This window comes from Hypanus sabinus, chromosome 4 (genome assembly GCF_030144855.1).
Source record: "Hypanus sabinus isolate sHypSab1 chromosome 4, sHypSab1.hap1, whole genome shotgun sequence".
NCBI classification, from domain to species: domain Eukaryota; kingdom Metazoa; phylum Chordata; class Chondrichthyes; order Myliobatiformes; family Dasyatidae; genus Hypanus; species Hypanus sabinus.
In genome coordinates, this window is record NC_082709.1 from 43196797 (window position 1) to 43209594 (window position 12798).

The 12798-nt window shown below is 47.2% G+C and overlaps 1 protein-coding gene across 1 annotated transcript in view; it reads right to left on the reverse strand.

Annotated features, from left to right (window-relative positions):
* The window catches only part of LOC132392691 (serine/threonine-protein kinase 17B-like), a 37419-nt gene extending 25335 nt beyond the window's left edge, over positions 1-12084 (reverse strand). The window contains exons 1-2 of the mRNA XM_059966917.1: positions 11527-12084; positions 8001-8213 (exon numbers count right to left, since the gene is read on the reverse strand). Of these exons, the coding sequence (XP_059822900.1) occupies positions 8001-8213; positions 11527-11657 (344 nt within the window). The 5' untranslated portion in view covers positions 11658-12084. The remainder of the gene's footprint in view (positions 1-8000; positions 8214-11526) is intronic.
* Positions 12085-12798: the final 714 nt, after the last annotated feature.

The window sequence follows — 12798 nt, forward strand, 5'->3', positions numbered from 1 at the left end:
AGAATTATAACAATGTAATTTTTTTTTTGCAAATCAAGACAATTCTGGTCACTGAGGATCATCTCAATGAATATGGTTTACTAATAACAATAAAACAATTCAAATTATTTTTATAGTGAAGGGTCAGCAACACTAAGTTTGCCAATCTTTTAACATAACTTCATCACTTTCACAAGGTCTCATTGTCATTCATTAAGTATGACACCAAGAAGCGTATAGATTTCTAGCAAATATTACAAATGATTTTAAAAATTAGCACAACTTTTTAAAAATTATACTAAGTTCATTCATTTGTGTGATTAAAATAGCTTTGATAAATGTCCTTTTGTGGCGACCCATTTCCTGGCGCATCCGAACCGACTCACAATTAGATAGCCTACGGGGGTTTGCGAGCACAGAGCTTTGGAGCCTCTGCGCCATGGGGGGCCGGTTGAGGGAGGCTTAAAAGTGAGGCTGAAGTTTTCGAATAAAGTTTTTTCCTTCGACTGCAGTTACCGAATCCATGTCGTAATTTTAGCACTGCGTGTAGCACACCGCTACAATTGGTGACCCCGACGGTCCAAACGATTTTTGGACCAGAAATGACCGACGCCGCCTCTGTTCATGCGGTTTCGTTGAAACTGCCGGGTTTCTGGACACAGCGCCCGGACCTATGGTTCCAGCAAGCCGAAGCCCAATTCCACGTTCGCCAGATCACCTCAGAAGACACCCGCTACTACTACGTGGTGAGCTCCCTCGACCAGGACACAGCGGCCCAGGTCGCGGAGTTTGTACAGTCGCCCCCGGTAGACGGCAAGTACACGGAATTCAAAGCCCTGCTCCTCAGGACTTTCGGACTCTCACGGCGCGAGCGGGCTGCCCGTTTACTGCACCTGGATGGCTTGGGCGACAGACCTCCATCGGCTTTAATGAATGAGATGTTGTCTCTGGCCGACGGACACACATGCCTCATGTTTGAGCAGGCATTCCTGGAGCAGCTGCCCGAGGACATACGCCTGCTGCTATCCAACGCGGATTTCAGTGACCCCCGGAAGGTGGCAGCCCGGGCGGACTTGCTGTGGAACGCCAAAAAGGTGAGATCTGTCCATCGCACAGATCTCCCAGCCACGCTCCCGGCAGCAAACCAGTCCAGGCCCGGCCGCAGAGCCCGCCAACCCCTGGCCCAATGAACACTGGTGCTTCTACCACCAGCGGTGGGGCGCAGAAGCCCGCCGTTGTCGCCCGCCCTGCAAGTTCCCGGGAAACGCCAGGGCCAGCCGCCGCTGATGGCTACGGCGGCTGGCCATCGGGATAGCCTCCTGTATGTGTGGGATAGAAGGTCGGGACGCCGGTTTTTGGTCGATACTGGGGCTGAGATCAGCGTTTTACCTCCGACGAGTTACGACACCCGCAGCAGGGCACCGGGTCCCCCCCTGAGGGCCGTGAATGGCAGCACAGTAAGGACCTATGGCACCCGTCAGGTGCAGCTACAGTTCGGCTCCAGCCAGTTCACGTGGGACTTCACACTGGCCGCCGTAGCCCAACCGCTTCTGGGTGCAGATTTTTTGCGGGCTCACAGCCTACTGGTCGACCTGCCCAGGAAGAGTCTGGTACACGCCGAGACCTTTCAGACGTTCTCCCTGGGTGCAGCCCAGTTGCCAGCCCCTCACCTTGGCTCAATCACGCTGTCCGACAACGACTTCACCAGGGTCCTGGCGGAGTTCCCATCGGTTCTGGCACCTCAGTTCACAGCGGCCATGCCCAGGCACGGCGTACAGCACCACATCACGACCCAGGGACCACCCCTCCACGCCCGCGCTCGGCGGCTTCCCCCGGACAAGCTCCGACTGGCGAAGGAGGAGTTCCAGAGGATGGAAGAATTGGGGATCATCCGGCGATCCGACAGCCCATGGGCCTCCCCCCTGCACATGGTGCCCAAAGCGACGGGGGGCTGGAGACCGTGCGGCAACTACCGCAGGCTGAACGAGGCTACCACACCGGACCGCTACCCTGTGCCGCACATTCAGGACTTTGCAGCAAACCTGCACGGCGCACGGATTTTCTCCAAGGTAGATCTCGTCCGAGGGTACCATCAAATCCCGATGCATCCTGACGACGTCCCCAAAACGGCTCTCATCATCCCTTTCGGCCTTTTCGAGTTCCTCCGCATGCCATTCGGCCTGAAGAATGCTGCACAGACGTTCCAGCGGTTAATGGACTCGGTGGGACGGGACCTGGACTTCGCGTTCATCTATTTGGATGACATCCTCATAGCCAGCAGCAGTCGTCAGGAGCATCTGTCCCACCTCCGTCAACTCTGCGCCCGACTGAGTGAGTACGGTCTTACAATCAACCCCGCCAAATGCCAGTTCAGACTTGATACCATTGACTTCCTGGGCCACAGGATTACTAAAGACGGGGCAACCCCTCTGCCCGCTAAGGTAGATGCGGTCTGCCTCTTTCCCCGACCCACCACGATCAAAGGCCTTCAGGAATTCGTAGGTATGGTCAATTTCTACCGCCGCTTCCTCCCTTCAGCTGCCCGGATCATGCGCCCCCTGTTCGCCCTGATGTCGGGTCCGAGCAAAGACATTACCTGGGACGAGGAGTCCGCCGCCGCTTTCGTTCAAACGAAGGAAGCTTTGGCGGACGCCGCAATGCTAGTACATCCCAGAATGGACGCCCCTACCGCCCTCACAGTGGACGCATCAAACACGGCAGTCGGTGGGGTGCTGGAGCAACTCATCGCAGGTCGCTGGCAACCCCTGGCGTTTTTCAGCAAACACCTGCGACCGCCCGAGCTTAAGTACAGTGCTTTCGACCGGGAACTGTTGGCGCTCTACCTGGCAATCCGGCATTTCAGGTACTTCCTAGAAGGTCGGCCCTTCACTGCGTTCACGGACCACAAACCGCTTACTTTTGCGTTTACAAAAGCGTCCGACCCCTGGTCGTCCCGCCAGCAACGCCACCTGTCCTACATCTCTGAATACACGACGGCTGTCCGGCACGTCTCAGGTAAGGACAATGTCGTGGCGGATGCGCTCTCTCGCCCTACCGTTCATGCCCTTTCCCAAGGGGTAGACTTTGAGGCACTGGCAGAGGCGCAGCAGGCGGATGAGGAGATTCCGAGTTACAGAACCGCAGTCTCCGGTTTGCAGCTCCAGGACCTCCCCGTGGGCCCAGGTGAGAGGACCATACTCTGTGACGTCGCCACCGGCCAGCCCCGTCCAGTCGTCCCGACAGCATGGCGGCGCCGCGTTTTCGACTCCATTCATAACTTGGCGCATCCCTCCATCCGGACGACTGTCCGGATGGTTTCCAGCAGGTTCGTTTGGCACGGACTCCGCAAACAGGTCAGTGAATGGGCCAAAACGTGCATGCACTGCCAGACGGCCAAGGTGCAGCGGCACACCAAAGCCCCACCGCAGCAGTTCCATCCCGCCCACCGGCGTCTCGACCACATTCATGTGGATATCATGGGCCCCCTGCCAGTGTCGCGCGGAGCGCGGCACCTCCTGACTATCGTGGACCGGTTCACAAGATGGCCAGAGGCGGTCCCGCTCACCGACACCACCTCCGAATCTTGCGCCCGAGCCCTGATCGCCACCTGGATATCTCGCTTTGGTGTACCAGCCCACATTACCTCCGACAGAGGCGCCCAGTTCACCTCCAGCCTGTGGTCAGCTATGGCCAGCCTTTTGGGGACTCAGCTGCACCACACAACTGCCTACCACCCACAGTCGAACGGGCTAGTGGAGCATTTCCACCGTCACCTGAAGTCGGCCCTCATGGCCCGCCTGTGAGGAGCCAACTGGGCGGACGAGCTTCCCTGGGTCCTACTCGGCATCCGCACAGCGCCCAAGGATGACCTGCACGCCTCGTCGGCCGAGTTGGTATACGGCGCGCCCCTGGTCGTCCCCGGGGAGTTCCTACCAGCCCCAAGGGGGCAAGAGGAAGAACCCGCAGCAGTCCTGGGCAGACTACATGAGAAGCTCGGTAACCTGGCCCCCGTACCCACTTCACAGCACGGGCGGCACCCAACCTGCGTACCCAAAGACCTACAGAACTGTAAGTTTGTGTTTGTACGAAGGGGCAGGCATCGGCCGCCGCTGCAGCGGCCATACGAGGGGCCGTTTATGGTGCTCCGGAACAACGGGTCCACGTTCGTGCTGGACGTTGGGGGGAAAGAGGAGGTTTTCACGGTGGACCGCCTCAAACCGGCCCATGTGGACCTGGCGCAACCGGCCGAGTTTCCGGCGCCTCGGCGCAGAGGCCGACCTCCCAAGCAGGTTCTGGCCCAGACTGTGGACATTGGGGGGTGTATCGCCGGTTCTGGGGGGGGGGGGGTTATGTGGCGACCCATTTCCTGGCGCATCCGAACCGACTCACAATTAGATAGCCTACGGGGGTTTGCGAGCACAGAGCTTTGGAGCCTCTGCGCCATGGGGGGCCGGTTGAGGGAGGCTTAAAAGTGAGGCTGAAGTTTTCGAATAAAGTTTTTTCCTTCGACTGCAGTTACCGACTCCGTGTCGTAATTTTAGCGCTGCATGTAGCACACCGCTACACTTTGACCATTTACCTGGAGTTGTGTATGAAACCCCTCATTGCTTCTGCACAGTTTAAAACAGAACAATGTCATACACGTTGCTTTTCCCCAATGCTTCTAAAACCCAGTATTTCAGAATTCATTGCCTTATCATCAGCTTCTCTTAACCTTTGTAGAAATGCACGTACTCTTGAAGTTTGACACTACAGTATATTAATATTCAAGTGTCACATTGTCTGCTAATTTTGAGATGCCTTCGTCCACCCATCTCAGTATCATTAAAAACCTGGGGGAAATTTTGGCCAACTTGCATTCTGAAAAGTAACTAACCATTCATGACTACTTTTACATAAAATATAGCACAGTACATGCTCTTTGGCCCATGATGTTGTGTCAACCATTTAACCTACTCAAGATCAATCTAACCCTTCCTTCTCACAAAGCCCTCCACTTTACTTTCATCCATGTGCCTAAGAGTCTCTTAAATGTTCCTAACATATCTGCCTCTACCACCAGCCCCGCAATGCATTCCATGCACTTACAGTCTGAGTTTAAAAAGAAGTCTACCTCTGACTTTCTTCTGATTACCTTAAAATTATGCTCTCTATTCCACTGCCACCCTTGGAAAATGGCACTGGCTGTTCACTCGATCTATGCCACTCATCATCTTCTACATTTCTAAAAAAAAACATCCTCCCACATTCTAAAGAGAAAAGCCCAACCTTTCCACATAAGACATATCCCTTAATCCAGGCAGCTTCCTGGAAAATCTCCTCTACACTGTCTCTAAAGCTTCAAAATCCTTCCGATAATGAGGCGACCAGAACTAAACACAATACTCCAAGTGTGGTCTAACCACAGCTACATAGAGCTGCAACATTAACTTGCAGCTCTTGAACTCAATCTCCTGACCAAACATCATACACGTTCTTAACCATTCTATCAATTTGTGCAGCAATTCTGAGGGATCTATGAATGTGGACCCCAAGACTCTCCGCACTGCTAAGAATGCTGTCATCAATCTCTATTCTGCCTTCACGTTTGATCTTCCAAAATGTATCACTTCACTTTTTTCATATCGAACTCCATCAGCGACTTCTCAGCCCAGCTCTGCATCTTATCAATTGTAACCTATAAAAAACATCTACACTATCCACAACACCATTAAACTTAGTGTCATCTGCAACCATACTAACCCACCCTTCTACTTCCACACAGATCACTGCAGAACACCACTGGTGACTGACTTCCAGGCAGAATATGCTCTTCTGGCTTATGTGGGAAAGCCAATTCTGAAACTATATAACCAAGTTTCATTGGATCCCATGCCTCCTGATTATTTGAATGAGGCAACTTATCAAATGCCTTACTAAAATCCATACATACCACATGCACTACTCTATCTTCATCAATTTGTTTCATCGTGTCCTTGAAGAATTTAATCAGGTTCATGAGGCACGACCTGCTGCTCACAATGCCAAACTGACTACCTCAAATCAGACTATACTTTTTCAAATATCATAAACCCTATCTTTAAGTATCCTCTCCAACAGACTCACAGGTCCCTAATTCCCAGTGTTATGCCTGCTTTCTTTCTTAAACAAAAGAATAACATTTGCTGCCCTCCAATCTTATGGTACTACTTCTGTGGCAAGTGAGTCTGTAAAGATCATTGTCATAAGCACAACAATCTCTCCCCTCACTTCCTGTAGTAACTTGGGGTTTATCCAACTGACATCAGGGACTTACCCATCCTAATATTTTTCAAAAGTTCCAGCACATTTGCTTTCTTATCTTCAAGATACTTCAGCATATGAGGCTGCTCTATGCGGACTCACATTTGGCAGGTTCCCCTTCATCAGTAAATACTGAAGCAAAGTATTCATTAAGGATCTCCTGTCCGAGACCATGTTACAGTCAGGGAGTTGTGGTCAATCTGTCTAAAATGATCACCCACTGAGAGATCTGTCACCTGACCAAATTCATTGGCTAATACTATATCCACCATGGCCTCTCCTTTAGTCTGTCTGTCCACATATTGTGTCAGGAATCCTTCCTGGACACACCTAACAAATTCTGCTCCTTCTAAACCTTTCGCACTAAGGAGGTACCAATCAATATGAGGGAAGCTGAAGTCACCCATACAAAATAACTATTAGTTTTACACCTTTCCAAAGTCTGCCTCCAGATCTGCTCCTCAGTGTCTGTTGCTTCTGGGGATTCAATAGCATACTTCCAAGAATTCTTGCTCCTTTCCCATTTCTGACTTTACCCACACTGACTCAGCAGATAATCCTTCCACAACTTTGTCCCTTCCTTCAGTCATGCCAACTGTTCCCACCTTTTACCGTTCTTCTTTTTCCTTATGAACCATTTAAACCCTGGAACATCCAGCAGCCATCTCTGCCCTTGTAACAGCCAAGCCTCTAGTGACCATTACTTCGTGGGTCCACATACTGATCCATGCTCTGTCATGAACCTTTGTTCATGATCGTTCTTGCATTAAAATAGACATGCTTCCTACCTAGCTTCCTATATTCTCTCTGTAGGTCCGCATCCTTTTTCCTACCGATGCCTTTGGTACCAATGTGTGTCAAATTACTGGCTACTTATCACACCCTCTTATGAATTCTGCAGACCTGATCTGAGATGCCCCTGACTCTAGCACCTAGGAGGCAACATACCACCCAGTAGTTTCTTTCATGTCTATGGAATCTCCTGTCTGATCCTCTAACTATCGAATCCCCTGTCACTACTGCTCTCCTCTTCTTACCCTTTCCCTTCTGAACCACAGAGTCAGACTCATGTCAGAGAACCGGTCACTGCAGCTTTCTAGTGATTAGTCATACACACCAACGGTATCTGAAGCGATATACTTATTGTGGAACAGGTAGACCCTGCACTGTCTGCCAATTCCCTTTCCCTCTTTTGACAGTCACCCAACTACCTGCCTCCTACAAATTAGTTGTGACTTCCTCTCCATAGCCATCTATCAACTCCTTATTTTCCCCACAAAATGTGAATCCATTTTGCCACTGTCACGTTAATTCCACACACCTTAATTTTGCTGCCCAGTCCATTCCACATGATAAAAAAGTCATATTACACCTTAACAGTCAACACAAGGAGAGAAAATAAAAGCCACTCAACCTTTCTCTTTACCACTGACCTGTGTTTCTCTCAGTTCCCTACCACATTGCATTAAATTCCCCATTCCAAATTCTGCAATAGGTTTAAAGTGGGTTGTTTTACATAAACTTAATATTCTTTTAGCAAATCTAATGGTGATGTGAACATGAGGAAATCTGCAGATGCTGGAAATTCAAGCAACACACACAAAATGCTGGTGGAACGCAGCAGGCTAGGCAGCATCTATAAGTAGAAGTACAGTTGACGTTTCGGGCTGAGACCCTTTGTGATGTGTATAGTTTTATTGACTTTTATATTTGTGCTTCAGCAAAAGTAGAATACTTACTATTCTAATACGAGGATGATATCATTATTCGTTTCATATACTTCATACAGGTCTATAACATGTGGACTCGACTTGGCCATTTCAAGTACAGCAATTTCATGAATGATATCAGATTTGCAATCCAGGCCACGACGCCTCTTCTTCAGAAACTTAGCTGCATATTCTTTCCCAGTTGCCTTCTCCACACATTTTCTCACTACAGCAAATTTGCCTCTGCAAAAACAAACGGTCACAATTGAACTAGGTAAATATGCAATTGGTCTTAAACACCTAGTTGTAAAGTCTTCTGATATAAAAATCAATGTTACTTTTGCACTTCTTAAGCTTCATTTATCATTCCCAACTCTGAGAAAGAAGTTTGCTTTAAACTGAAGTGAAACAATTAGATTAAAAATGGTCAACAAGTGGTAAGGATGGGCCTCCTCACCTCTCCCCCACTGACCCTAAACACAGGTGCCGCCCAGATTTGTATCCTGAGTCCCCTCCTCTACTCCCTTTGCACCCATGACTGTGCTGCCACACACAGCTCCAAACTAATCAAATTTGCAGATGGCAAACACTGACCAACATTATTTCTAGTAGTGACATACAGATTACACCCTGACACGATAGTGCCAAGATCTCTCCTTCAATTTCCAAAATGAACAAAAGAGCTGATCATGGTTTACAGGAAGAATGGGGTGACATGCTCACCCACATCAACATCAAAGGGCCTGCAGTTGACAGGGCGAGTAGTTTCAAGTTCCTTGGTATATAAATCACCCACGATTTCACCTGGACTGTACACACCAGCTGTGTGGCAAAAAAAATGCACAACAAGCATCTCTTCCACCTCAGGCAACTGAAGAAGTTTGGCATGAGCCTCCAAATCCTCAAGACCTTCTTCAGGGCACCATTGAGAGCATCCTGACTGGCTGTATCACTGCCTGGTATGGGAACTGCACCAACCTTGATTGCTGGGCACTACAGAGGGTGGTACGGACAGTCCAGTATATCTGTGGATGTGAATTTCTCTCCACTAAAGAAGGCCTGGAAAATCATCAGGGACACATGTCACCACAACCATTAACTATTTTAGCTGCTTCCGTCTGGTACACAGTACTGCAGCATTAAAGCCAGGACCAACAGGAACAGCTTCTTCTACAAGCCATTTGACTTTGTCTATACATTGCGACAGAGTCATAAACAAAGATTTTTATTACTTCATGTTGTGGGACAGATGTAAGATTATATAAATTCAAATACATCACATCAAAGGAAGTTCAATGTTTGGAAAACTGTATTAAACTGATAGTAAGATGATTGGCAAAGAAACTATCTCAATCACATTATTAGATGAAGATGTTTATTTCAAAGCTCTCTTAAAAGGGTGAGAAATGTCTTTTGTCATATATGTCTATAATTAACATTTCCAGTTCTGCTTCCTCATTTTGAGCCAATGCAAATTACTTCCCTTCATCTCTTAACAAGTGCGAAATCTACTTTTACAGAGTTTGGAGTTTTTAAACTCAGATATTTTACATCAAGAACTAAAGGTTTAAAATAAAACTTGCTACAGAATAATTTAGACTATATTAAGAATGGTGGAATAATAGAATTGAGTTGATATATAATCACATTTATTTTCCAGTACTATCCCATTTGGTTAATCTACTCAATATTCAATTTTACCAAAATTAAAATGGGAGCAGTCAATATTTAAAAGCAACAACTAAAATATCCAAAAATCTTTCTCAGACAGTAAAACTTTAAACCTCTCTTGCCCAACTTTATTGGTATTTGTTTATTATTGTCACATGCACCATGATGCAGTGTAAAGCTTGGCTTGGACACTGCTTATACTGATCAAATCATCACACAGCATATTGTGCTGGAATAAAGAAAAACATAATAGATTAAAAAATTGAAAAGTACAGTGCACGTAAATAATAAAGTGCAAGATCATAAATGAGACAGATACATCTTTTTATGCTATTTTTATGCTTTTTATCTATTTTTTGTGGTATTGCAAAATGTTTAGATCATCAAATAAGTTCATCACTTAAAATCTGTTCTTGATGTGAAGCTGAACTTCTGAATCAATCACTCTCCATTTAATTTTGCTGCAAATATGAGATGACTAGAAGTGTGACACCAACTTTCACATTGTGAAATATCCCATATCACTTCACAGAATATTCCACAAAACAGAATATCAACTCAAATAAGCAGGTAGGTTTACCAGAGTAACTAAAAGGAACAAGATGGTTCAGAAGGGGAAATTCACAACTACTGACAATGGAGTAATTGAGTAACAAAATTGCAGCTATCTTGGTTATTTGGACAAGAGAGATATGGGAGGAGAGATCGTGATAAATGGGACTTGGGGCAAGTCTGAACAGCAAAGTTTTGAATATTATCTACTGTAATATGACCAAATGAATTGCAGTGGAACAATTAATTCTAGATATAACAAGTGAATAGATTAAGTATTCCAAGATTATTCTGAAACAGTGGAAGAATGTTGTCAAATTATAATACAGCCAACTGGCAGTGTAAGCAGCCCAGCCAACTAAGATTGGTAAATTGAAAGGCTTGCAACATCATATTAAATAGCTGTAGATGCAAAAGCTTGTGAATCAAATGACTAAAAAAAGTTGCAATAAACAATGAAGAATAAGTAACTGCAAGAACTCTAAGTATACAAAATGAGGAGGGAACTAAACAAAAGTGAACATGATCCCTCAGAAATAGTCAATAACAAGAAAAAGGTCAAAACATTAAAGAATATATACTACCATCCTTCATAGAAGTCACTGTAGAGCAACTAAAAGGTTTAAGAAATTACATCCTAAAAAAATCCAAGATTCATTAGTTTATAAAAGTCCCAAAAGTGATGGGTCCAAAGAAAACAGTTTTCTTCAAATAGTCAAATCTTATTGTTTCACATAAAAAGTTCCTTACAAGTGTAGTTTAACTTCAACATTTTTGTACTTCAACCAATTAAGGCCAACAAATCAACCATCTTTCCAACACCTTCAAGCAATCTGCACGTCAACTGCCAACACATCCAGATGACTGCATGCCAATGTTTACTCCCCGCAGGCGACCTTCCCTTCTAGTTCTGATGATTCATGAAGGTTACCTCACACTCCAAAGTCCCCGAATAGTTAATATCAAGAACTGAACTTTCCCAGCATACAGCCGAACACCCAAAGACTAGCAACAGGCTAAATCAATAGAGAATGACACCACGGGTCTTAAATGGGAGTGCCAGATCATCTTGCACGATTCCCACCAGAAAGACTTCTCGGGGGCGCGTTAATGTGAAAGGCACTAAATGACAGCCCACTTACCTACATAATCCACGACTCACACCGAGACGACCAAGCCCAGAATTTACTTGCCAGCAGGCCAGCCAAGCATTCACCACGAAATAATTTCATCGATAAAGCCCTCGAAAAGTACAGGCTGGCAGCGACGGGCACAGGCGGCAAGATTCGCCAAAACAGTTAGTTTATTTAACGTCAAAAGTAACGTCACTTACCTGCCCAGCTCTTTCTGTGTCACCAGATAGTTGTCGTAGAAGGAGGAGGTGGCGAAAGCGGTCTGGATGTGATCGAACAGGACGGGCCGCTTGCCCCTGTCCACCATCCGCCTACACCGATTCTCACACATGCTGGCGGCCGCTCCAACTTTTCCCTGACCCGGGCTCCAACTTCAGTCCGATGTGTGTGTGGGGAGGTGGGGAGAGAAGTTGCCCGCAGCCACCGCCTTTCAGAGTTTAGAAGCGACCCTCCTCAAGACGCACGGAAGAGCCGGTCCTCCCCTCACCGGCCATCAGCGCTCGCGCTCTACCGGGCGGCACGGGGCGGCACGGGGCGATCCGGCGCGCAGGCGCACCAGCCGCCACTTCCCCCTGCTCTCGATGCAACGGTTTTCCCCCGCCCCGCCTGCGCGGGCAAGTGGCCAGGCCGGCCGGCCGGCCAAAATTTAAAACACGCGTAAAATGCTAGAAACACTCAGCAGGTTGGCCGCTGTCGGAGACCCTTCGCAAGAACTTCCTCACTGCCCGCTGCCGAAAGTTTCGTCCCGCTCGCCGGGAGGGAAGAGGGTGGGCCCTTGGGGCGTGTTCAATGCCATGAGCTGCCGAAGGAAAGAAATGAGTGCTACTGAGAAAAATTCAAATTCAAAATCTCAGGCATGGAAATTGCTGCAGTGTGCAGGCTCAGACTCGGGCGACACGGTCAGCTCTGACTGTCCAGCGACATATGCCAGTGATATTAAACCTGTGTTCTGCTTTGAAGCCAGCATTTAGATCTAGAAGAATTAGAACTATGACTCTATTGGCATCGGTGATGAACCTAAGCACTGACAATTCTGGTAAAAGGCATCTCTGTGCTGTGGTTTGCTTTGAAACTTGTCTAAAACTTCCTGAGAATATTGTTCTCATTCAGAAAGTCGTTGAGTTGGCTGAAAATGACTTGCTCAAGAATCTTGCCCAGGAAAGGAAAATTTGATACAAGCCTGTAGTTAACTGGTACCTTACTATCAAGATTTTTTTAGTAGGGGTTTTACTGTAGTTTTGAAGGCATCTGAAGAAACTCCAGTTTCAAGAGATGTGTTAATGGCCCTAAAAGAATTGAAAACACTATTTTAAAAAGTTCTTTTAAAAATGTGGTAAGAACAGGGGCAAGACAGCAAGTTGGCTTTTTGTCACAATCTTACAAGTTCTGAATCAGAAATACTTGTAAATTTTGACATGGTTGCTGTCTTGTTAAGAGGTTGGCTGTAGAGGTCACCAGTATCTAGCTATACT